General features: G+C 45.2%; 1 protein-coding gene across 1 annotated transcript in view; it reads left to right on the top strand.

Annotated features, from left to right (window-relative positions):
• The window catches only part of map4k5 (mitogen-activated protein kinase kinase kinase kinase 5), a 123,264-nt gene that overhangs the window by 69,053 nt on the left and 27,589 nt on the right, over nt 1–26,622 (top strand). The window contains exons 22-28 of the mRNA XM_052485369.1: nt 427–502; nt 5,720–5,808; nt 8,136–8,177; nt 14,571–14,655; nt 14,879–14,958; nt 17,539–17,599; nt 25,233–25,347. Of these exons, the coding sequence (XP_052341329.1) occupies nt 427–502; nt 5,720–5,808; nt 8,136–8,177; nt 14,571–14,655; nt 14,879–14,958; nt 17,539–17,599; nt 25,233–25,347 (548 nt within the window). The remainder of the gene's footprint in view (nt 1–426; nt 503–5,719; nt 5,809–8,135; nt 8,178–14,570; nt 14,656–14,878; nt 14,959–17,538; nt 17,600–25,232; nt 25,348–26,622) is intronic.

Here is a 26,622-nt window from a genome sequence, read left to right as displayed (position 1 = left end):
TATATGCCTTTCTAAATCATGTCCAATCAATTGAATTTACCACAGGTGGACTCCAATCAAGTTGTACAAACATCTCAAGGATGATCAATGGAAACAGGATGCACCTGAGCTCAATTGAGTCTCATAGCAAAGGGTCTGAATGTAAATAAGCTATTTCTATTTTTTTATTTGTAATACATTTGCTAAAATAAAAGAAACTGTTTTCGTTATGGGGTATTGTGTGTTGATTGAGGTTTTTTGGTATTTAATCCATTTTTAGAATTCAGGCTGTAACGTAACAAAATGTGGAATAAGTCAAGGGGTATGAACACTTTCCGAATGCACTGTACTCTATATGATATTCTGTGTTTTCAACGATGTTGTGAAGCCTAAAATGCTAAACAAATTTCCCCACCTTGAGTTAATGAAGGTAATTCTAATTGTAAGGTGGAGCACCCCTCTCCTGACTACCTGTCAGCCAGCGTTAGTAGTCCTGGTATACTGTCCACAGCCTCGGACCCTGGTGAGTTAAAACACACACACGCATATCTTTGCACCCGTACCCCTACACTGGTTGAAAATGGCAGATTTTTGTTGTACTAATAAGCGCCTGAATTGGAAACGCAGCGGCTATCCAGCATGCTTCAAAACAACTACAAGGCGGCTTGCTGTAATTCCTCAAGAGCTCAGCTTTTTGGAGAGCTTAAAATAGCACCTTCTTTCATAGTTGAAGTCATAAAAGTGTTGTGTGTGTGTGTGTGTGTGTGTGTGTGTGTGTGTGTGTGTGTGTGTGTGTGTGTGTGTGTGTGTGTGTGTGTGTGTGTGTGTGTGTGTGTGTGTGTGTGTGTGTGTGTGTGTGTGTGTGTGTGTGCGTGCGTGCGTGACAGTCAGCAAAATATACTGAATAGTCTCAAGTTACTGAATCTATCCAGTGTGTTTTCAGATTTAATTATCAACTAATGCGGCAAAATATACTGTAAATGTCCTGTAAATATACTGTAAATGTCCTGTAAATGTCCTGTAAATGTCCTGTAAATATACTGTAAATGTCCTGTAAATGTTCTGTAAATGTCCATGTCCTGTAAATGTCCTGTAAATGTCCTGTAAATGTCCATGTCCTGTAAATGTCCATGTCCTGTAAATGTCCTGTAAATGTCCTGTAAATGTCCTGTAAATGTCCATGTCCTGTAAATGTCCTGTAAATGTCCTGTAAATGTCCATGTCCTGTAAATGTCCTGTAAATGTCCTGTAAATGTCCTGTAAATGTCCATGTCCTGTAAATGTCCTGTAAATGTCCATGTCCTGTAAATGTCCTGTAAATGTCCTGTAAATGTCTTGTAAATGTCTTGTAAATGTCTTGTAAATGTCCTGTAAATGTCCTGTAAATGTCCATGTCCTGTAAATGTCCTGTAAATGTCCATGTCCTGTAAATGTCCATGTCCTGTAAATGTCCTGTAAATGTCCTGTAAATGTCCTGTAAATGTCCTGTAAAATCAAGGGTGTCAGATTAGTCAAATACGTTCCCCATAATCTACAAACTGTTTTCTTTTAATTGAAAACTTGCATTTCATAATTTCTTCTGTAAGATCAACATGTATATTTAGCCGCCCTATTCCACCAGATCAATTCCCATATACGTTTAAGGGTTAAATTGATTTAAGGTTAGCGTACTCTCTCTAAATGAGGAAAACAAAAATATATCTTCTCTTCCAAGCTATCAGTTATTCAAACAACGTTTTCGTCAGTAATTCAAACATATCCAAAGGTAAGAAGTTGCATCTAACTGTGTTCGTACTGTAGATGCATTCACTGGACAGTTTATTAGGTACACCTAATCTAGTGTCCGGGGTGTACTGTAGATGCATTCACTGGACAGTTTATTAGGTACACCTAATCTAGTGTCCGGGGTGTACTGTAGATGCGTTCACTGGACCGTTTATTAGGTACACCTAATCTAGTGTCCGGGGTGTACTGTAGATGCATTCACTGGACCGTTTATTAGGTACACCTAATCTAGTGTCTGGGTCGGACCTCGCTTTGCCAGCCAGAACAGCCTGAATTTTTCCACAGGGATATTGGTCCATGCTGAAGCCTGAACTGTGCCAGGACAACATGTCCCCCACACAACAGCCACCAGCCTGTACTGTTGACACCGGGCAGGATGGACTCGTGCCAAATCCTGCCTGCCATCAGAATGACGCAAGAGGAACCGGGATTTGTTAACGGGGTGTTTTTGTTTGTTTGTTTGTCGCTCCGTCCTTGGTTAAAAACTCTAGATACCGTCGTGGGTCTAAAGCCCAGGAGGGCGGCCATTTCTGAGATACTGGATTCGCCTGGCACCGACGATCATACCACGCTCAAACTCTCTTAGGTTACTCGTTTTTCCCCATTCTAACGTTCAATCAAACAGTAACTGAATGCATTGATACCTGTCTTCCTGCCACGGTCACGTGACTCACTGTCTTCCTGCCACGGTCACGTGACTCACTGTCTTCCTGCCACGGTCACGTGACTCACTGTCTTCCTGCCACGGTCACGTGACTCACTGTCTTCCTGCCACGGTCACGTGACTCACTGTCTGTTGGAGCGATCCATAGGAGGTGGTGTACCTAATAAACAGTCCGGTGTGTGTGTGTGTGTGTAGTTGTATTCACTATAGTGGTTCAATACCCTCAGAGAAAATCCTATATGCTAGATACACTATATACTTAAGTATGTAGGACACCCAAGCTCACAGAACGGGACCGCCGAGTGCTGAAGCGCTTTGCGTGTAAAAAAAATAAATAAATAGTCTGTCCTGGGTTGCAACACTCACTATCGAGTTCCAAACTGCCTCTGGAAGCAACGTCAGCACAAGAACTGTTCGTCGGGAGCTTCATGAAACGGGTTTCCATGGCCGAGCAGCCGCACACAAGCCGAAGATCACCATGCAGAATGCCAAGAGTCGACTGGAGTGGTGTAAAGCTTGCCGCCATTGGACTTTGGAGCAGTGGAACCGTGTTCTCTGGAGTGATGAATCACACTTCAACATCTTGGTAGTCCCACGGACAAATCTGGGTTTGGTGGATGCCAAGGAGAACACTACCTGCACCATAGCAGTGCCAACTGTAAAGGTTGGTGGAGGAGGAATAATGGTCTGGGGCTGTTTTTCATGGTTCGGGCTAAGCCCTTAGTTCCAGTGGAAGGAAATCTTAGAGAATTCTGTGCTTCCATCTTGGTGGCAACAGTTTGGGGAAGGCCCTTTCCTGTTTTAGCATGACAATGCCCCCGTGCACAAAGCGAGGTTCATACAGAATTGGTTTGTTGAGATCGGTGTGGAAGAACTTGACTGGCCTGCGCACAGCCCTGACCTCAACCCCCATCGAACACCTTGGGGATGAATTGGAACGCCGACTGCAAGCCAGGCCTAATCGCCCAACATCAGTGCCCGACCTCACTAACTCTCATGGCTGAATAGAAGCAAGTCCCCCGCAGCAATGTTCAAACATCTAGTGAAAAGCTTTCCTTGAAGACTGGAGGCTGTTATAGCAAAGGGGGGTACCAACTCCATATTAATGCCCATGATTCAGGAATGAGATGTTTGACGAGCAGGTGTCCTCATACTTTTGGTAGTGTATAACCCTCAGAGACTAGATATAACCCTCCACTTCTCCCTGCTTGCAATGATGCTGATATGTGGTTCTTTTACTTACTGATTGTAAGTGGCTCTGGATAAGAGTGTCTGCTAAATCAGGGTTTCGTAAATATTTGGGCCCAGGGGGATCTTTTTTTTGTGGTAGCAAATTCATCAGGGGGCCCCCTTAACTTGAGTGAGACAAAAACAAAAGCCACCTATTTGCATCGGGGCGAGAGAGAATTTCAGTTTTCAAGCTTAAATTCCTGCAATTTTACACTTTTCTCATTTGTTACAGTTTTAAAGCTAATATCCTGCTAATTGTACACATTTTGCCACGAGGCAAAGAAAATGTTGCGATTTTAAAGCTTAAATTACAGTGCATTTCTGTTAAAAACATTTTTTTTAAATACAAGAACTTGTGAAATGTACAATTGGTTTTGTTTATTTTTTTAAATTACGTTCAGACGCCTTTTTCCATATTTTCTTACCTTATTCTAAAATTAGATTAATGAATTAATATAAACACAATACCCCATAATGACAGAGAAAAGAGGTTTTTAGATATTTTTGCAAATGTATACAAAAACAGAATTACCTGTTTATTTACATAAGTATTCCGACCCTTTGCGATGAGACTCAAATTGAGCTCAAGTGCTTCCTGTTTCCATTGATCATCCTTGAGATGTTTCCACAACTTGATTGGCGTCCACCTGTGGTAAATTCAATTGATTGGACATGATTTGGAATGCACACACCTGTCTATATAAGGTCACACAGTTGACAGTGCATGTCGGAGCAAAAATGAAGCCGTGAGGTCAAAGGAATTGTCCATAGAGCTCCGAGACAGGATTTCGTCGAGGGACAGATCTGGGGAAGGGTACCAAAAACGTTCTACAACATTGAAAGTTCCCAAGAACACAGTGGCCTCCATCGTTCTTCAATGGAAGAAGTTTGGAACCACCAAGACTCTTCTTAGAGCTGGCCGCCCGGCCAAACTGAACAATCGGGGGAGAAGGGCCTTGGTCAGGGAGGTGACCAAGAATCCGATGGTCACTCTGACAGAGCTCCAGAGTTCCTCTGTGGAGATGGGAGGACCTTCCAGAAGGACAGCTATCTCTGCAGCACTCCACCAATCAGGCCTTTATGGAAGTGGCCAGACGGAAGCAACTCCTCAGTGAAAGGCACATGACAGCCCACTTGAAGTTTGCCAAAAAGCACCCAAAGACTCTGGCCATGAGCAACAAGATTCTCTGGTCTGACGAAACCAAGATTGAACTCTTTGGCCTGAATGCTAAGCGTCACGGCTCGAGGAATGCTAGCACAATTTGTACGGTGAAGCATGGTGGTGGCAACATCATGCTGTGGGGTTGTTTTTCAGTGGCAGGGACTGAGACTAGTCAGGGCCGGGGGAAAGATGAACAGAGCAAAGTCCAGAAGATACTTGATGAAAATCTGCTCCAGAGTTTCACCTTCCAACAGGACAACAACCCGAAGCACACAGCCAAGACAACGCAGGAGTGGCTTCGGGTCAAGTCTCAATGTCCTTGAGTGGCCCAGCCAGAGCCCGGACTTGAATCCCATTGAACATCTCTGAAGAGACCTGAAAATAACTGCTCAGCGACGCTCCCCATCCAACCTCACAGAGCTTGAGAGGATATGCAGAGAAGAATGGGAGAAACTCCAAATACAGGTGTGCCAAGCTTGTGGCGTCATACCCAAGAAGACTCTAGGCTGTAATCGCTGCCAAAGGTTCTTCAACAAAGTACTGAATACTTATGTAAATGTTATTTTTAATAAATTTGCAGAAAAATAGGTTGTGTATAGATTGATCAATAAAAAAAATAACAATAATAATAATTCATCCATTTAAGAATAAGGCTGCAACAAAATGTGGAAAAGGTCAAAGGGTCGGAATACCGAATGCATTTATTTTTTTATCTCTTGCCACTCACCCCCAGCAGTAGCCCTGCGGAACCCCTAAATTACCGAAATATCAAATGTAACCCCCAGCAGTAGCCCTGCGGAACCCCTAAATTACTGAAATATCAAATGTAACCCACAGCAGTAGCTCTGCGAAACCCATAAATTACTGAAATATCAAATGTAACTTGTCTCTGTCCCCAGAACTTGAAGACTCTGATGGAGGTGTGAACGGGGACAGTCCCAAGACTCCTCCCAGCCGACCACAGAGGAAGGAGAAGAAAGACTACCCTGTGAGGCTTTTTATCTATGTGATTGTATTTGCTATGTGACTATGTATATGGCAGAGCAGTCGAAATATGTCACAGTCATATAATCTCAGGTAACATACAGTGGGGCAAAAAAGTATTTAGTCAGCCACCAATTGTGCAAGTTCTCCCACTTAAAAAGATGAGAGGCCTGTAATTTTCATCATAGGTACACTTCAACTATGACAGACAAAATGAGAAAAAAAATCCAGAAAATCACATTGTAGGATTTTTAGTGAATTTATTTGCAAATTATGGTGGAAAATAAGTATTTGGTCACCTACAAACAAGCAAGATTTCTGGCTCTCACAGACCTGTAACTTCTTCTTTAAGAGGCTTCTCTGTCCTCTACTCGTTACCTGTATTAATGGCACCTGTTTGAACTTATCAGTATAAAAGACACCTGTCCACAACCTCAAACAGTCACACTCCAAACTCCACTATGGCCAAGACCAAAGAGCTGTCAAAGGACACCAGAAACAAAATTGTAGACCTGCACCAGGCTGGGAAAACTGAATCTGCAATAGGTAAGCAGCTTGGTTTGAAGAAATCAACTGTGGGAGCAATTATTATGAAATGGAAGACATACAAGACCACTGATAATCTCCCTCCATCTGGGGCTCCATGCAAGATCTCACCCGTGGGTTCAAAATGATCACAAGAACAGTGAGCAAAAATCCCAGAACCACACGGGGGGACCTAGTGAATGACCTGCAGAGAGCTGGGACCAAAGTAACAAAGCCTACCATCAGTAACACACTACGCCGCCAGGGCCTCAAATCCTGCAGTGCCAGACGTGTCTCCCTGCTTAAGCCAGTACATGTCCAGGCCCGTCTGAAGTTTGCTAGAGAGCATTTGAATGATCCAGAAGAAGATTGGGAGAATGTCATATGGTCAGATGAAACCAAAATATAACTTTTTGGTAAAAATTCAACTCGTTGTGTTTGGAGGACAAAGAATGCTGAGTTGCATCCAAAGAACACCATACCTACTGTGAAGCATGGGGGTGGAAACATCATGCTTTGGGGCTGTTTTTCTGCAAAGGGACCAGGACGACTGATCCATGTAAAGGAAAGAATGAATGGGGCCATGTATCGTGAGATTTTGAGTGAAAACCTCCTTCCGTCAGCAAGGGCATTGAAGATGAAACGTGGCTGGGTCTTTCAGCATGACAATGATCCCAAACACACCGCCCGGGCAATGAAGGAGTTTCTTCGTAAGAGGCATTTTAAGGTCCTGGAGTGGCCTAGCCAGTCTCCAGATCTCAACCCCATAGACAATCTTTGGAGGGAGTTGAAAGTCTGTGTTGCCCAGCAACATCCCCAAAACATCACTGCTTTAGAGGAGATCTGCATGTAGGAATGGGCCAAAATACCAGCAACAGTGTGTGAAAACCTTGTGAAGATCTACAGAAAATGTTTGACCTCTGTCATTGCCAACAAAGGGTATATAACAAAGTATTGAGAAACTTTTGTTATTGACCAAATACTTATTTTCCAACATAATTTGCAAATAAATTCATAAAAAATCCTACAATGTGATTTTCTGGATTTTCTCATTTTGTCTGTCACAGTTGAAGTGTACATATGATGAAAATTACAGGCCTCTCATCTTTTTAAGTGGGAGAACTTGCACAATTGGTGGCTGACTAAATACTTTTTTGCACCACTGTATGTAAGGAATAGATTTCCATTTGGGAAAGATGTGTATATATATATATAGGGAATATGTTTCCACTTGGGACAGAGCCCGACTGTCTGTCCCCGTCCCCCCCACCACCACAGTGCTGAGGTTAGAGACAGCAGTTGGGTTTATAAAGCATTAAACACACCAAATATCTGACTGCTGACAGGTGCTTCTCTCTTGCTAGAATAGAAGTGGTACCTACTGCGTGCCGACCCGGTAGAGCCGAACCTACATATTCTACTTGTAGTATCGCAATGCTCGTCAGTGACCAACAACTTCAATCGAAGAGCACGGGCCCCTTACGTAGGGGAGCCAACGGGAGTGACAACAAAAAAAAAAAACATTAAATGTCATGAACCAGTCTCACTCCGTAGGCTATGGTAGCTAGCTAAGCGTGCCGACACAACACTCAATACTTCCTCCAAGCTAGCTAACCGCTCTATTGACATAATTAAATCACGATGGATTTTAATCACAACTTGCTTAAAAACAAGAAAAGGTTGCTTGAAGTCAACAGATTACCATTTTAAAACGGTGCTTGGCAAACCAGCTCAGATCAAAACAACAGTTGTCGTTTTCTTCGTATGCCCTCCAGTCTGATGTGTGGTTTATTTGTTTCTCCTCAGAAGCCAGCTATCAACGGCCTGCCCCCCACTCCTAAAGTCCTGGTGAGTGACCCATGTGGACGAGTCTCACTGTGTCCCAAATGACACCCCTATTCCCTCTATCAGTGCACTACTTTTGACCAGAGCCCTATGAAGTACGACACTACATAGGGAATAGGGGGCCATTTGGAACGCAGACTTGGTGTCGTCCCTAGATCAAATTGTATTTTGTCACATACACGTGGGTTAGCAGATGTTATTGGTCACATACACATGGTTAGCAGATGTTATTGGTCACATACACATGGTTAGCAGATGTTATTGGTCACATACACATGGTTAGCATATGTTATTGGTCACATACACATGGTTAGCAGATGTTATTGGTCACATACACATGGTAAGCAGATGTTATTGGGCACATACACATGGTTAGCAGATGTTATTGGGCACATACACATGGTTAGCAGATGTTATTGGTCACATACACATGGTTAGCAGATGTTATTGGTCACATACACATGGTTAGCAGATGTTATTGGTCACATACACGTGGTTAGCAGATGTTATTGGTCACATACACGTGGTTAGCAGATGTTATTGGTCACATACACGTGGTTAGCAGATGTTATTGGTCACATACACGTGGTTAGCAGATGTTATTGGTCACATGGTTAGCAGATGTTGTTGGTCACGTGGTTAGCAGATGTTGTTGGTCATGGTTAGCAGATGTTATTGGTCACATACACACGTGGTTAGCAGATGTTATTGGTCACATGGTTACACACGTGGTTAGCAGATGTTGTTGGTCACATACACGTGGTTAGCAGATGTTGTTGGTCACATACAGGTTATGTTATTGGTCACATACACGTGGTTAGCAAATGTTATTGGTCACATGGTTAGCAGATGTTGTTGGTCACGTGGTTAGCAGATGTTGTTGGTCACGTGGTTAGCAGATGTTGTTGGTCACGTGGTTAGCAGATGTTGTTGGTCACGTGGTTAGCAGATGTTGTTGGTCACGTGGTTAGCAGATGTTGTTGGTCACATGGTTAGCAGATGTTGTTGGTCACATGGTTAGCAGATGTTGTTGGTCACATGGTTAGCAGATGTTGTTGGTCACGTGGTTAGCAGATGTTGTTGGTCACGTGGTTAGCAGATGTTGTTGGTCACATGGTTAGCAGATGTTGTTGGTCACGTGGTTAGCAGATGTTGTTGGTCACGTGGTTAGCAGATGTTGTTGGTCACGTGGTTAGCAGATGTTGTTGGTCACGTGGTTAGCAGATGTTGTTGGTCACGTGGTTAGCAGATGTTGTTGGTCACGTGGTTAGCAGATGTTGTTGGTCACGTGGTTAGCAGATGTTGTTGGTCACGTGGTTAGCAGATGTTGTTGGTCACGTGGTTAGCAGATGGTTGGTCAGTGGTTATGATGTTGTTGGTCACGTGGTTAGCAGATGTTGTTGGTCACGTGGTTAGCAGATGTTGTTGGTCACGTGGTTAGCAGATGTTGTTGGTCACGTGGTTAGCAGATGTTGTTGGTCACGTGGTTAGCAGATGTTGTTGGTCACGTGGTTAGCAGATGTTGTTGGTCACGTGGTTAGCAGATGTTGTTGGTCACGTGGTTAGCAGATGTTGTTGGTCACGTGGTTAGCAGATGTTGTTGGTCACGTGGTTAGCAGATGTTGTTGGTCACGTGGTTAGCAGATGTTGTTGGTCACGTGGTTAGCAGATGTTGTTGGTCACGTGGTTAGCAGATGTTGTTGGTCACGTGGTTAGCAGATGTTGTTGGTCACGTGGTTAGCAGATGTTGTTGGTCACGTGGTTAGCAGATGTTGTTGGTCACGTGGTTAGCAGATGTTGTTGGTCACGTGGTTAGCAGATGTTGTTGGTCACGTGGTTAGCAGATGTTGTTGGTCACGTGGTTAGCAGATGTTGTTGGTCACGTGGTTAGCAGATGTTGTTGGTCACGTGGTTAGCAGATGTTGTTGGTCACGTGGTTAGCAGATGTTGTTGGTCACGTGGTTAGCAGATGTTGTTGGTCACGTACACGTGGTTAGCAGATGTTATTGGTCAGTGGTTAGCAGATGTTGTTGGTTCTCGTTCCATCAGTGCAGAATATTAACAATTGGTCAACTACCTAATACACACAAATCTAGGTAAAGGGATGGAATAAGAATATGTAAATATAAATCACGTGGATGAGCGCAGATGATGTTGGTGCATTTGTTAGTGTCCAATGATTTCATGGCTGTCTGGGCAGCAGCCTCTCTGTGTTTCGTGGTGATTGTTTAACAGTCTGATGGCCTTGAGATAGAAGCTGTTTATGTTTCTCTGTCCCGTGCTTTGATGCACCTGTTGACCTTGCCTTCTGGATGATAGCGGGGGAACAGGCAGTGGCTGTGGGTGGTTGTTGTCACTTGATGATCTTTCAGATGTTGTCTGGTCACGTGGGACAAAGCAGATGTTGTTGGTCACGTGTGTCTGTGTGTGTGCAGATGTTGTTGGTCACGTGGTTAGCAGATGTTGTTGGTCACGTGGTTAGCAGATGTTGTTGGTCACGTGGTTAGCAGATGTTGTTGGTCACGTGGTTAGTGATGTTGTTGGTCACGTGGTTAGTAATGTGATGTTGTTGGTCACGTGGTTAGTGAGATGTTGTTGGTCACGTGGTTAGCAGATGTTGTTGGTCACGTGGTTAGCAGATGTGTGTTGGTGTGTGTGTGTAGTGAGTGTAGTGTGTGTGTGTGTAGTGGTTAATGATGTTGTAGTGGTGTAGTGTGTGTGTGTAGTGAGTGTAATGTGTGTGTGTGTTGGTAGTGAGTGTATGTGTGTGTGTGTGCTTCTAGTGAGTGTAATGTGTCACAACAACTACCTAATGTTGTCTAGGTAAAGGGATGGAATAGAATATGTAAATATGGTCATGTAAATATGGATGTGTGTGTAGCGATGTGTGTGTGGCATAGATGAGATGCAATGATGGTAGTAAAATGCATTTGTTAGTGTCCAATGATTTCATGGCTGTCTGTAGGCAGCAGCCTGTGTGTGTTCGTGTGATTGTTTATTAACAGTCTGATGGCCTTGTGTAGAAGTGTGTTAGTGAGTGTAATGTGTCCCCGTTGTGATGTGTAGTGACCTAATGTGTGTGTGTGTAGTGAGTGTAATGTGTGTGTGTGTAGTGAGTGTAATGTTGTCCTTGAGTGTAATGTTGTTGTGTAGTGAGTGTATTGTATGTGTGTGTAGAACACAATGTTGTGTAGTGGTAATGTGGTGTGTGTGTGTGAGTGTAATGTGTGTGTAGTGAGTGTAATGTGAGTGTGTGTGTAGTGTGTATTGTGTGTGTGTGTGTGTGTGTGTGTGTGTAGTGAGTGTAATGTGTGTGTGTGTGTAGTGAGTGTAATGTGTGTGTGTGGTGAGTGTATGTGGTGTGTAGTGAGTGTAATGTCTGAGTGTAATGTGTGTGTGTGTAGTGTGTGTGTGTGTGTAGTGTGTGTGTGTAGTGTGTGTGTGTGTAGTGTGTGTGTGCTGTGTGTAGTGTGTGTGGTTGCTGTAGTGTGTGTCTGGTGTGTAGTGGTGTAGTGTGTGTGTGTGTGGTCGTGTCTGTGTTGCTGTGTGATCTGTAATGTGTGTGTGTGTGCTGAGTGTAATGTGGTGTGTGTGTAGTGGTGTAATGTGTGTGTGTGTAGTGAGTGTAATGTGTGTGTAGTGAGTGTAATGTGTGTAGTGTGTGTAATGTGAGTTGCTGTGTGTAGTGAGTGTAATGGTTGCTAGGTGTAATGTGGTGTGCTGGTCGTGAGTGTAATGGTGTGCTGGTGTGTCTGGTTGCTGTGTCGTGTCTGGTTGCTGTAGTGAGTGTAATGTGTGTGTGTGTAGTGAGTGTAATCTGGTTGCTGGTCGTCTCTGGTGTGTGGTGTGTGTGGTTGCTGGTCGTCTGTGGTTGCTGGTGTCTGTGTGTGGTGAGTGTGTTTAGCTGGTGTAATGTGGTCTCTGGTTGCTGGTCGTGTGGTGAGTGTAATGTGTTGTGTGTCGTCTGTGGTTGCTGGTGTAATGTGTGTCTGGTTGCTGTAATGTGTGTGTGGTGTAGTGAGTGGTGTGTGTGTGGTGTGTGTGTGTGTGTGTGTGTGTGTGTGTGTGTGTGGTGTGTGTGTGTGTGTAGTGAGTGTAATGTGTGTGTGTGGTTGCTGGTCGTGTGTGGTTGCTGGTCGTGTAATGTGTGTGTGTGTGTGTGTAATGTGTGTGTGGTCGTCTGGTGCTGGTAATGTGTGTGTGTGTGTGTGTGTGTGTGGTTGCTGGTGTGTGTAGTGAGTGTAATGTGTGTGTGGTCGTCTGTGTGTGTGTGTGTGTGGTGTGTAATGTGTGTGCTGGTGTAATGTGGTTGCTGTGTAGTGAGTGTAATGTGTGTGTGTCTGAGTGTGCTGGTGTGTGTAGTGAGTGTAATGTGTGTGCTGGTCGTGAGGTAATGCTGGTGTGTGTAGTGAGTGTAATGCTGAGTGTCTGGTTGTGTGCGGCTGGTGTAATGTGGTTGTGTGTGTAGTGAGTGTAATGTGTGTGTGTGAGTGTGTGTAGCTGGTGTAATGTGGTGTGCTGGTCGTGTGGTGTGTGCTGTAGTGAGTGTAATGTGGTGTGCTGTGTATGTAGTGAGTGTAATGCTGGTCGTGTCTGGTGTGCTGGTCATCTGTGGTTGCTGAGTGTAATGTGTGTCTGGTTGTTGTCCTGATGATCTTTTTTATTTAGCTCCATTGTACCCCCAGCAGAACACATTCCTTCGTGGTGGATGGGTTACACTATGTCTGATGTATTGATATGATGATTTATGTAGTCTGTGGTTCGACTGAACCGACTCCAACTGTGCAGCTGGTCGTCTCTGGTTGCTGGTCGTCTCTGGTTGCTGGTCGTCTCTGGTTGCTGGTCGTCTCTGGTTGCTGGTCGTCTCTGGTTGCTGGTCGTCTCTGGTTGCTGGTTGCTGGTCGTCTCTGGTTGCTGGTCGTCTCTGGTTGCTGGTCGTCTCTGGTTGCTGGTCGTCTCTGGTTGCTGGTCGTCTCTGGTTGCTGGTCGTCTCTGGTTGCTGGTCGTGGTCTCTGGTTGCTGTGCGGCTGGTCGTCTCTGGTTGCTGGTCGTCTGTGGTTGCTGTGCGGCTGGTCGTCTCTGGTTGCTGGTCGTCTCTGGTTGCTGTGCGGCTGGTCGTCTCTGGTTGCTGGTCGTCTCTGGTTGCTGTGCGGCTGGTCGTCTCTGGTTGCTGGTCGTCTCTGGTTGCTGTGCGGCTGGTCGTCTCTGGTTGCTGTGCGGCTGGTCGTCTCTGGTTGCTGGTCGTCTCTGGTTGCTGTGCGGCTGGTCGTCTCTGGTTGCTGTGCGGCTGGTCGTCTCTGGTTGCTGGTCGTCTCTGGTTGCTGTGCGGCTGGTCGTCTCTGGTTGCTGGTCGTCTCTGGTCAGAATGTCGTCTGTGGTCAAAATGACGTCTATGGTTATTCTGGTCAGAATGTTGTCTGTGGTCAGAATGTTGTCTGTGGTTACTCTGGTCAGAATGTTGTCTGTGGTTACTCTGGTCAGAATGTTGTCTCTGGTTACTCTGGTCAGAATGTTGTCTGTGGTCAGAATGTTGTCTGTGGTTACTCTGGTCAGAATGTTGTCTGTGGTTACTCTGGTCAGAATGTTGTCTCTGGTTACTCTGGTCAGAATGTTGTCTGTGGTTACTCTGGTCAGAATGTTGTCTGTGGTCAGAATGTTGTCTCTGGTTACTCTGGTCAGAATGTTGTCTGTGGTTACTCTGGTCAGAATGTTGTCTGTGGTTACTCTGGTCAGAATGTTGTCTGTGGTTACTCTGGTCAGAATGTTGTCTGTGGTTACTCTGTTCAGAATGTTGTCTCTGGTCAGAATGTCATCTGGTTACTCTGGTCAGAATGTTGTCTGGTTACTCTGGTCAGAATGTTGTCTGTGGTTACTCTGGTCAGAATGTTGTCTGGTTACTCTGGTCAGAATGTTGTCTGTGGTCAGAATGTTGTCTCTGGTCAGAATGTTGTCTGTGGTCAGAATGTTGTCTCTGGTTACTCTGGTCAGAATGTTGTCTGTGGTCAGAATGTTGTCTCTGGTCAGAATGTTGTCTGTGGTTACTCTGGTCAGAATGTTGTCTCTGGTCAGAATGTTGTCTCTGGTCAGAATGTTGTCTCTGGTCAGAATGTTGTCTCTGGTCAGAATGTTGTCTCTGGTCAGAATGTTGTCTCTGGTTACTCTGGTCAGAATGTTGTCTCTGGTCAGAATGTTGTCTCTGGTCAGAATGTTGTCTCTGGTCAGAATGTTGTCTCTGGTTACTCTGGTCAGAATGTTGTCTCTGGTCAGAATGTTGTCTCTGGTCAGAATGTTGTCTCTGGTCAGAATGTTGTCTCTGGTTACCATCTTCCAGACCAACTTTGGGTGGTGAACTCTCTGATCCCCAGTTTGTTGATATTTGTGTCATCACTACTCTAGATGGGAGCCTGTTTCTCCAAAGTGTTTGATGGTTGTCCACTGAAAATCAACTGTGCCACGTCGTGGATACACCCAGATACCAAAGGTAACACACACACACACACACACACACACACACACACTACTGTACACACACACACACACACACACACACACAAACTGCACACACACACACACACACACACACACACACACACACACTACTGTACACACACACACTACTGTACACACACACACACACACACACACACGTGTTAGTGAGAGTGAATGTGTCACAGACAATTCGATATGTTTCTACTGTTTTCCAGACCAGTACCTTATATTTGGGACGGAGGATGGGATCTATACCCTCAACCTGAATGAGCTGCATGAAGCCACCATGGAACAGGTAGGAACACATGGGTTAACATGTCGAGGATAACTTTGCTTTGACACGAATAAAACTAGTAACCATAAACATATATAGGACCAAACTGATAACACATATTATCGTCTGTAGTCTTTACTACGGTGGTAGGCACAGCACTAAGAAATATTAGGGAAGGAACGATTCACCCGATACGCGTCGGTCCCCGATTCCTAATGTTTTTAAGATACAAGTGTATTCCCAAAACCGATCCATTGGTAGCGTGCGTCGGTCAGAGAATGTTTTGAAACCGTTAAGAATCGCCGGTTCACTAAAAAAAAAGGTTTAGCTTGTATATGACATACCTTCAGAAATAACTGATGAGTCCTCTCCTTCAGCGCGCTAACTGCACGTGACGCTGTTGACAGTCGTTGATCTACAAATCATTTTGCGTGCAGGACAAAACTGTACAAAAAATAAAAAGTCTGCAAACACCGGCCACGAACGATGCGTTTTACAATACCGTGTTGGTAATAAGGATGTTTTTTTTGTTTGACCGAATGGGGGAAAAGTCTGTGTGTGAGCATTTGAAGTCCATCTGAAATTCCAATTTAAACATGTTTCTCGTTGCTTTTCATCTTCCTGCTCCATTTTTTTTTTTTTTAGTGATGTAGAACTGATCACATTACCCTTGACGGACGATACGTATAAATTAATCTTACGAATCGTGGCGGCTGCTTGCAGTTGCGAGGCTCAATTTCCTGGGACTTGTTGAACAGATAGTCAGAGGACTCCTTCTCACCCAGACTGCCCATCGGGTTCAGGTTCTCTCTTGACAAAACCCCGGGTGATATTAGGCTTTATAAGTTGGGGTGACAACCTACACTACCGTTTGGGGTCACTTAGAAATAATTTACAACATTAACAATGTCTACACTGTATTGCTGATCAATTTGATGTTATTTTAGTAGACAAAAGAAAGAAAAAATCTTTCAAAAACAAGGACATTTCTAAGTGACCCCAAACTTTTGAACAGTAGTGTATATTTTTCGGTCGTGTGTATCTTACGGTAGTGTGTATCTTACGGTAGTGTGTATCTTACGGTAGTGTGTGTTTTACGGTAGTGTGTATCTTACGGTAGTGTGTATCTTACGGTAGTGTGTATCTTACGGTAGTGTGTGTTTTACGGTAGTGTGTATCTTACGGTAGTGTGTATCTTACGGTAGTGTGTATTTTACGGTAGTGTGTATTTTACGGTAGTGTGTATTTTACGGTAGTGTGTATTTTACGGTAGTGTGTATTTTTCGGTCGTGTGTATTTTACGGTCGTGTGTATTTTACGGTAGTGTGTATTTTACGGTAGTGTGTATCTTACGGGTGTGTGTGTTTTACGGTAGTGTGTGTGTGTTTTACGGTAGTGTGTGTTTTACGGTAGTGTGTGTTTTACGGTAGTGTGTGTTTTACGGTAGTGTGTGTCTTACGGTAGTGTGTGTTTTACGGTAGTGTGTGTTTTACGGTAGTGTGTGTTTTACGGTAGTGTGTGTTTTACGGTAGTGTGTGTTTACGGTAGTGTGTGTTTTACGGTAGTGTGTGTTTTACGGTAGTGTGTGTTTTACGGTAGTGTGTGTTTTACGGTAGTGTGTGTTTTACGGTAGTGTGTATCTTACGGTAGTGTGTGTTTTACGGGAGTGTGTGTTTTACGGTAGTGTGTGTTTCTTACGGTAGTGTGTATCTTACGGTAGTGTGTATCTTACGGTAGTGTGTATCTTACGGTAGTGTGTATCTTACGGTAGTGTGTATCTTACGGTAGTGTGTGTTTTACGGTAGTGTGTATCTTACGGTAGTGTGTGTTTTACGGTAGTGTGTGTTTTACGGTAGTGTGTGTCTTACGGTAGTGTGTGTAATTTGGTTATGTGGAGAACAGGAGGGCTTCTTAAAGAAAAACTAACAGGTCTGTGAGAGCCGGAATTCTTACTGGTTGGTAGGTAATAAAATACTTATGCCATGGCAATAAAATGCAAATTAATTACTTAAAAATCATACAATGTGATTTTCTGGATTTTTGTTTTAGATTCCGTCTCTCACAGTTGAAGTGTACCGATTTGATAAAAATTACAGACCTCTACATGCTTTGTAAGTAGGAAAGCCTGCAAAATCGGCAGTGTATCAAGTACTTGTTCTCCCCACTGTACAGGGTAAAAGTTGATAATGTCATGACGAGAACAGCGATTACTTTTGGTGAGGCACACTGTATGGCCGAAGAGAAGATCACTCTGTAAAGAACTTGTCAAAACCATTTGATTTGGAGATGGGAGGCGAAAGACAAAGTTTTGCTATATATTCATTGGCTGTGGTCATAGCTGTTCTGTAAATTACGTTTCAAACTAAAACGTGTCGTTCCTGTATCGTATCGGAGCCCATGTATCGAGCTAGATACGAATCGTCTTGAAAGGGAAAGATGCCCCATCCTTAATAAATATAGCTATAAACATGGCAACAATCATTTCTACCTCTTAGTTACTGTAGATCTGAATCCGTGAAATAGTGTGCTGTCTACTGCCGAATTGTTCTATTTCAACAGAGAGTATTGAATGTCCTTTATTGTGTTATGTTCCCCTTCTAGCTGTTCCCCAGGAAGTGTACCTGGCTCTACATCATCAACAACAACCTGATGTCTCTGTCAGGTGAGTCAGTAGGACAGGTATCAACAATAACCTGCTGTCTCGGTCAGGTGAGTCAGTAGGACAGGTATCAACAATAACCTGCTGTCTCGGTCAGGTGAGTCAGTAGGACAGGTATCAACAATAACCTGATGTCTCTGTCAGGTGAGTCAGTAGGACAGATACAGGTATCAACAACAACCTGCTGTCTCTGTCAGGTGAGTCAGTAGGACAGATACAGGTATCACAACAACCTGATGTCTCTGTCAGGTGAGTCAGTAGGACAGATACAGGTATCAACAACAACCTGATGTCTCTGTCAGGTGAGTCAGTAGGACAGGTATCAACAATAACCTGCTGTCTCGGTCAGGTGAGTCAGTAGGACAGGTATCAACAATAACCTGATGTCTCTGTCAGGTGAGTCAGTAGGACAGATACAGGTATCAACAACAACCTGCTGTCTCTGTCAGGTGAGTCAGTAGGACAGATACAGGTATCAACAACAACCTGCTGTCTCTGTCAGGTGAGTCAGTAGGACAGGTATCACAACAACCTGATGTCTCTGTCAGGTGAGTCAGTAGGACAGATACAGGTATCAACAACAACCTGATGTCTCTGTCAGGTGGTGAAGTGTGATTCATCACTCCAGAGAACGCGTTTCCACTGCTTAAGAGTCCAAATGGCGGCGAGCTTTACACAATTCCAGCCGACACTTGGCATTGTGCATGGTGATCTTAGGCTTGTGTGCGGCTGCTCGGCCATGGAAACCCATTTCATGAAGCTCCCGACAAACAGTTATTGTGCTGACGTTGCTTCCACAGGCAGTTTGGAACTCGGTAGTGAGTGTTGTAACCAAGGACAGATGTTTACAGGCTTCATCGTTCGGCGGCCCCGTTCTGAGAGCTTGTGTGGCCTACCACTTTGCGGCTGAGCCGTTGTTGCTCCTAGACGTTTCCACTTCACAATAACATCACCTACAGTTGACCGGGGGGCCAGATCAAGCAGGGCAGACATTTGATGAACTGACTTGTTGGAAAGGAATGTCACTGAGCTCTTCAGTAAGGCCATTCTACTGCCAATGTTTGTCTGTGGAGATTGCATGGCTGTGTGCTCGATTTTATACACCTGTCAGCAACGATTGTGGCTGAAATGGCCGAATCCACTAATTTAAAGGGGTGTCCACATACTCTTGTATATAAAGTGCAAGACCTGAAAGTAGAGTTGCACCACTTTCTCTGAGAAAGACTCATTGTAGTTAGTTTATGCATGTCCCTATGTACAGTTGATGTCGGAAGTTTACATACACTTAGGTTGGAGTCATTAAAACTCGTTTTTCAACCACTCCACACATTTCTTGTTAACAAACTATAGTTTGGGCAAGTCGATTCGGACATCTAATTCGTGCATGACACAAGTAATTTTTCCAACAATTGTTTACAGACAGATTATTTCACTTATAATTCACTGTATCACAATTCCAGTGGGTCAGAAGTTTACATACACTAAGTTGACTGTGCCTTTAAACAGCTTGGAAAATTCCAGAAAATAATGTAATGGCTTTAGAAGCTTCTGATAGGCTAATTGACATAATTTGAGTCAATTGGAGGTGCACCTGTGGATGTATTTCAAGGCCAACCTTCAAACTCAGTGCCTCTTTGCTTGACATCATGGGATAATCAAAAGAAATCAGCCAAGACCTCAGAAAACAAATTGTAGACCTCTGCAAGTCTGGTTCATCCTTGGGAGCAATTCCCAAATTCCTGAAGGCACCACGTTCATCTGTACAAACAATAGTACAAAAGTATAAACACCATGGGACCATGCAGCCGTCATACTGCTCAGGAAGGAGACACGTTCTGTTTCCTAGAGATGAAAGTACTTTGGTGCGAAAAGTGCAAATCAATCCCAGAACAACAGCAAAGGGCCTTGTGAAGATGCTGGAGGAAACAGGTACACAAGTATCTATATCCACAGTAAAACGAGTCCTATATCGACGTAACCTGAAAGGCCACTCAGCAAGGAAGAAGCCACTGCTCCAAAACCGCCATAAAAAAGCCAGACTACGGTTTGCAACTGCACATGGGGCCAAAGATCATACTTTTGGAGAAATGTCCTCTGGTCTGATGAAACAAAAATGGAACTGTTTGGCCATAATGACCATCGTTATATTTGGAGGAAAAAGGGGGATGCTTGCACACCAAAGAACAACATCCCAACCGTGAAGCACAGGGGTGGCAGCATCATGTTGTGGGGGTGCTTTGCTGCAGGAGGGACTGGTGCACTTCACAAAATAGATGGCATCACGAGGGAAGAGGAAAATTATGTGGATATATTGAAGCAGCATCTCAAGACACCGGTCAGGAAGTTAAAGCTTGGTTGCAAATGGGTCTTCCATTACATTTACATTTAAGTCATTTAGCAGACGCTCTTATCCAGAGCGACTTACAAATTGGTGCATTCACCTTATGACATCCAGTAGAATAGTCACTTTACAATAGTGCATCTAAATCTTAAAGGGGGGTGAGAAGGATTACTTATCCTATCCTAGGTATTCCTTAAAGAGGTGGGGTTTCAGGTGTCTCCGGAAGGTGGTGACTGACTCCGCTGTCCTGGCGTCGTGAGGGAGTTTGTTCCACCAAATGGACAATGACCCCAAGCATACTTTCAAAGTTGTGGCGAAATGGCTTCAGGACAACAGCATCAAAGCCACGGTATTGGAGTGGCCATCATAAAGCCCTGACCTCAATCCTACAGAAAATGTGTGGGCAGAACTGAAAATTTGTGCGAGCAAGGAGGCCCACAAACCTGACTCATTTACACCAGCTCTGTCAGGTGGAATGGGCGAAAATTCACCCAACTTATTGTGGGAAGCTTGTGGAAGGCTACCCAAAATGTTTGACCCAAGTTAAGCAGTTTAAAGGCAATGCTACCAAATACACTAAATTAGTATGTAAACGTCTGACCCACTGGGAATGTGATTAAATAAATTAAAGCTGAAATAATTATTTTTACTATTATTCTGACATGTCACATTCTTAAAATAAAGTGGTGATCCTAACTGACCTAAGACGGGGAATTTTTACTAGGATTAAATGTCAGGAATTGTGAAAAACTGAGTTTAAATGTATTTGGCTAAGGTGTATGTAAACTTCCGACTTCAACTGTATATAGCTCATCTGTACTAGAGGTCTTCACGCATCCACCGGTACTCGAGACCCGATCCGGTACCCGAGCGGATCCGGATACAGAATTGTAAATAATATCACTGGTCTGGATCGGATCGGTTTCTCATGGGTATGTGTAATTTATGCCGCTACTCTTGCGTTTCACGAGAGTGGCACGTGTGACGTTTTCTTGGTCAATCAAAAGTCATACTACAGTCATAGAGCCTCTGTGTGGGGAAAAAGCTAGGAGATATCTAATCAATGGACGATGGAATTAAAATTATGGAATTAAAAGTTAGGCTTCAACGACCAAGAGCCAACAGGTATACTGGTACTTTATATTCTGAATGGAGTCGTTGTTTGTAACTGTGTAGGACCAGAAAGTACATGCAACCTCAATTAGCCTAGCTAGCTAGTTAGCTTAACTAGCTTCTCCCAGTTTGATTCAGGCAAAACAGGTACTATGTAATCATATTGCATGATAAATAACCTAGCTATGGAAGCTATAGCGTAAGTCGTCTCTGTTGCTGTCTCTCCCTCCCCCCCCTGGAGTCAGTTGCTCACGCTCACAGTAGCTTAAACACACAGCACGACCCCAGCTTCACCACTCTCTACTTCCTCCCATCTCACAGCACGACCCCAGCTTCACCACTTTCTACTTCCTCCCATCTCACAGCACGACCCCAGCTTCACCACTTTCTACTTCCTCCCATCTCACAGCACGACCCCAGCTTCACCACTCTCTACTTCCTCCCATCTCACAGCACAACCCCAGCTTCACCACTCTCTACTTCCTCACAGCACGACCCCAGCTTCATCACTCTCTACTTCCTCACAGCACGACCCCAGCTTCATCACTCTCTACTTCCTCCATCGCACAGCACGACCCCAGCTTCACCACTCTCTACTTCCTCCCATCTCACAGCACGACCCCAGCTTCACCACTCTCTACTTCCTCCATCTCACAGCACAACCCCAGCTTCACCACTCTCTACTTCCTCACAGTACGACCCCAGCTTCACCACTCTCTACTTCCTCCCATCTCACAGCACGACCCCAGCTTCACCACTTTCTACTTCCTCCCATCTCACAGCACGACCCCAGCTTCACCACTTTCTACTACCTCCCATCTCACAGCACGACCCCAGCTTCACCACTCTCTACTTCCTCCCATCTCACAGCACGACCCCAGCTTCACCACTCTCTACTTCCTCACAGCACGACCCCAGCTTCACCACTCTCTACTTCCTCCATCTCACTTTATCAGCTCCGGTAAATAAAGTAGCCTAAAAAAAATGGACTTTTCTGCTGCTTCCCTCACAAATCTCTCTCACATCCGACCAGGTCTATACTGGACCCTCGTTGTCCGTTGGGAACGGGGTTTCTGTATAAAGCATTTATAGTAATTATGCATATTGGGTCTGGAGGGGAAAGCCCCAGGTTAATGTATTTTATGGGCCCGTGAAGGCCTCTACTCTGTACCATGTGTGCTATATCTGTGTTTTACCCACTGTTGATTTTCTCTACACGCCTCTACTCTGTACCATGTGTGCTATATCTGTGTTTTACCCACTGTTGATTTTCTCTACACGCCTCTACTCTGTACCATGTGTGCTATATCTGTGTTTTACCCACTGTTGATTTTCTCTACACGCCGCTCTGTTGTAAGAAAGTGAAAGTAAGCGTTTCTTACTTATTGTAAATTACTACTAGGTTAACTTAATTGTACTGTTGTGTATCCTACCATAACGTTTTTAAGTAGGCCTATGCCTCGGCTCAGAGTAAATGTAATCTCTGATTTCTTGTCCTCTCTTCCTCTTGGACTCTGTCCCTCCTTTCTCACCTCTCCTCTGCTCTCTTCTCTGGTCTGGCTTGACTTTGGTATTCTACTAACCGGCTTCATCAGAAGGTAATCACCATCATTGTCACAGTTACAACCCTATATTGTATTTTACCCATAACAAGAGTTGCAAAATTACATTAAGTTTCTAAAAATTCTGGCCTCCTGAGTGGCGCAGCATTCTGAGTCATCGCAGTGCTGAGGCGTCACTACAGCCTGGGGTTCGATCCCACCGTCCGGGTTAGGGGAGGGTTTGACCGGCGGGGTTTTCCTTGGCTCATCACGCTCTAGCTACTCCTTGTGGAAAGCCAGGCATCTGCAAGCTGACTTCGGTTGTCAGTCAAACGGTGTTTCCACCTTCACATTGCCACAGCGACTTCCCGGGTTAAATGAGTAGTGTGTTAAGAAGCAGCGCGACATTGGCAGGTTCATCTTTCGGAGGACGCATGTCTCGACCTTCGCCTCTCTCTCTCTCTGTCTCTCTCTCTCTCTCTCTCTCTCTCTCTCTCTCTGTCTCTCTCTGTCTCTCTCTGTCTCTCTCTGTCTCTCTCTGTCTCTCTCTGTCTCTCTCTGTCTCTCTCTGTCTCTCTCTCTGTCTCTCTCTCTGTCTCTCTCTCGGTCTGTCTCTCTGTCTCTCTCTCTCTGTCTCTCTCTCTCTCTGTCTCTCTCTCTCTGTCTCTCTCTCTCTGTCTCTCTCTCTCTCTGCCTGTTGGGGAGTTGCAGCGACAAGAAAAGATCATAACTAGCAATTGGATATCACAAAAATGGTGTGAAAAATAACACACAAAAAATGTACATTTCTCAAAATTCCCATGTTTTCCAGAAATCCCAGTTTGGAGATTCCTGGGATTAGAATGGGATAAACAGGAAGTCCAGGAATCCTCCAACCGTCTAGCCCTGTACGTTAAGATTAAAGGGCATATAATTTCACGCTGGCTCCTTAAAACTAATTTTCTGTTGGTGATGAATACATCTACACTTGTAAATAGCATGTTTCTGCCGTATATCCTCTTCCCATCCTTCAATCCATCTTAGTGTTGTCTTTGGTTTGTCCACTATAACGGGATGTCGTAAAAACACTGTAAGAGATGTCTGTGACCCCAGGAAGGACACAGTGTCTGTGACCCCAGAAAGGACACTATATCCGTGACCCCAGAAAGGACACTATGTCTGTGACCCCAGGAAGGACACTATGTCTGTGACCCCAGGAAGGACACTATGTCTGTGACCCCAGGAAGGACACTATGTCTGTGACCCCAGGAAGGACACTATGTCTGTGACCCCAGGAAGGACACAATATCTGTGACCCCAGGAAGGACACAATATCTGTGACCCCAGAAAGGACACTATGTCTGTGACCCCAGAAAGGACACTATGTCTGTGACCCCAGAAAGGACACTATATCCGTGACCCCAGAAAGGACACTATGTCTGTGACCCCAGAAAGGACACTATGTCTGTGACCCCAGGAAGGACACTATGTCTGTGACCCCAGGAAGGACACTATGTCTGTGACCCCAGGAAGGACACTATGTCTGTGACCCCAGGAAGGACACTATGTCTGTGACCCCAGGAAGGACACTATGTCTGTGACCCCAGGAAGGACACTATGTCTGTGACCCCAGGAAGGACACTATGTCTGTGACCCCAGGAAGGACACTATGTCTGTGACCCCAGGAAGGACACTATGTCTGTGACCCCAGGAAGGACACTATGTCTGTGACCCCAGGAAGGACACTATGTCTGTGACCCCAGGAAGGACACTATGTCTGTGACCCCAGGAAGGACACTGTGTCTGTGACCCCAGGAAGGACACTATGTCTGTGACCCCAGGAAGGACACTATGTCTGTGACCCCAGGAAGGACACTATGTCTGTGACCCCAGGAAGGACACTGTGTCTGTGACCCCAGAAAGGACACTGTGTCTGTGACCCCAGAAAGGACACTATATCCGTGACCCCAGAAAGGACACTATATCCGTGACCCCAGAAAGGACACTATGTCTGTGACCCCAGGAAGGACACTATGTCTGTGACCCCAGGAAGGACACTATGTCTGTGACCCCAGGAAGGACACAATATCTGTGACCCCAGAAAGGACACTATGTCTGTGACCCCAGAAAGGACACTATATCCGTGACCCCAGAAAGGACACCGTGTCTGTGACCCCAGAAAGGACACCGTGTCTGTGACCCCAGGAAGGACACCGTGTCTGTGACCCCAGAAAGGACACCGTGTCTGTGACCCCAGGAAGGACACCGTGTCTGTGACCCCAGAAAGGACACCGTGTCTGTGACCCCAGGAAGGACACCGTGTCTGTGACCCCAGGAAGGACACCGTGTCTGTGACCCCAGGAAGGACACCGTGTCTGTGACCCCAGGAAGGACACCGTGTCTGTGACCTAAATGGCACATTATTTCTCATATAGTGCACTACTTCTGACCAGAGGCTTGTAGGGAATAGAGTGCCATTTGGGACAAAGTAGTGCACTATATAGGGAATAGAGTGCCATTTGGGACAAAGTAGTGCACTATATAGGGAATAGGGTGCCATTTGGGACTAAGTAGTGCACTATATAGGGAATAGGGTGCCATTTGGGACTCTTCAGTGTTATTCTTATAATGTGATGCTAACTTGTTTCATATGTGATCACAGGAAAGACCTTCCAGCTGTACTCTCACAACCTGATTGGGCTGTTTGAGCAGTTGAAGAAACCTGGCCTCGCCTCTCAGTTCCAGACACACCGCTTCCCAGACAAGATCTTACCTAGGTGAGACACGCACACACTACATCCTCTGACTCACTTGTTTTAATTGACCCCCGGTGAGAGAGCTATTCTATTGGTTCCCCGGTGAGAGAGAGCTATTCTATTGGTTCCCCGGTGAGAGAGAGCTATTCTATTGGTTCCCCGGTGAGAGAGAGCTATTCTATTGGTTCCCCGGTGAGAGAGACCTATTCTATTGGATCCCCGGTGAGAGAGACCTATTCTATTGGTTCCCCGGTGAGAGGACCTATTCTATTGGTTCCCCGGTGATAGAGACCTATTCTATTGGTTCCCCGGTGAGAGAGACCTATTCTATTGGATCCCCGGTGAGAGAGACCTATTCTATTGGTTCCCCGGTGAGAGAGACCTATTCTATTGGTTCCCCGGTGAGAGAGACCTATTCTATTGGTTCCCCGGTGAGAGAGACCTATTCTATTGGTTCCCCGGTGAGAGAGACCTATTCTATTGGTTCCCCGGTGAGAGAGACCCTATTCTATTGGTTCCCCGGTGAGAGAGACCTATTCTATTGGTTCCCCGGTGAGAGAGACCTATTCTATTGGATCCCCGGTGAGAGAGAGGGACCTATTCTGTTCTATTGGATCCCCAGTGAGAGAGGGACCTATTCTGTTCTATTGGATCCCCGGTGAGAGAGAGGGACCTATTCTATTGGTTCCCCGGTGAGAGAGACCTATTCTATTGGATCCCCGGTGAGAGAGACCTATTCTATTGGTTCCCCGGTGAGAGAGACCTATTCTATTGGATCCCCGGTGAGAGAGAGGGACCTATTCTATTGGATCCCCGGTGAGAGAAAGGGACCTATTCTATTGATCCCCGGTGAGAGAGAGGGACCTATTCTATTTGATCCCCGGTGAGAGAGAGGGACCTATTATATTGGATCCCCGGTGAGAGAGCGAGACCTATTCTATTGGATCCCGGGTGAGAGAGAGGGAGCTATTCTATTGGATCCCCGGTGAGAGAGAGGGACCTATTCTGTTCTATTGGATCCCCAGTGAGAGAGGGACCTATTCTATTGGATCCCCGGTGAGAGAGAGGGACCTATTCTATTCTATTGGATCCCCGGTGAGAGAGAGGGACCTATTCTATTGGATCCCCGGTGAGAGAGACCTATTCTATTGGTTCCCCGGTGAGAGAGACCTATTCTATTGGATCCCCGGTGAGAGAGAGAGGGACCTATTCTATTGGATCCCCGGTGAGAGAAAGGGACCTATTCTATTGGATCCCCGGTGAGAGAGAGGGACCTATTCTATTTGATCCCCGGAG

This window comes from Oncorhynchus keta, chromosome 29 (assembly GCF_023373465.1).
Source record: "Oncorhynchus keta strain PuntledgeMale-10-30-2019 chromosome 29, Oket_V2, whole genome shotgun sequence".
Taxonomy (NCBI): Eukaryota; Metazoa; Chordata; class Actinopteri; order Salmoniformes; family Salmonidae; genus Oncorhynchus; species Oncorhynchus keta.
The sequence above is the reverse complement of the archived record's forward strand: the minus strand, read 5'-3'. Positions and strand labels throughout refer to the sequence as shown.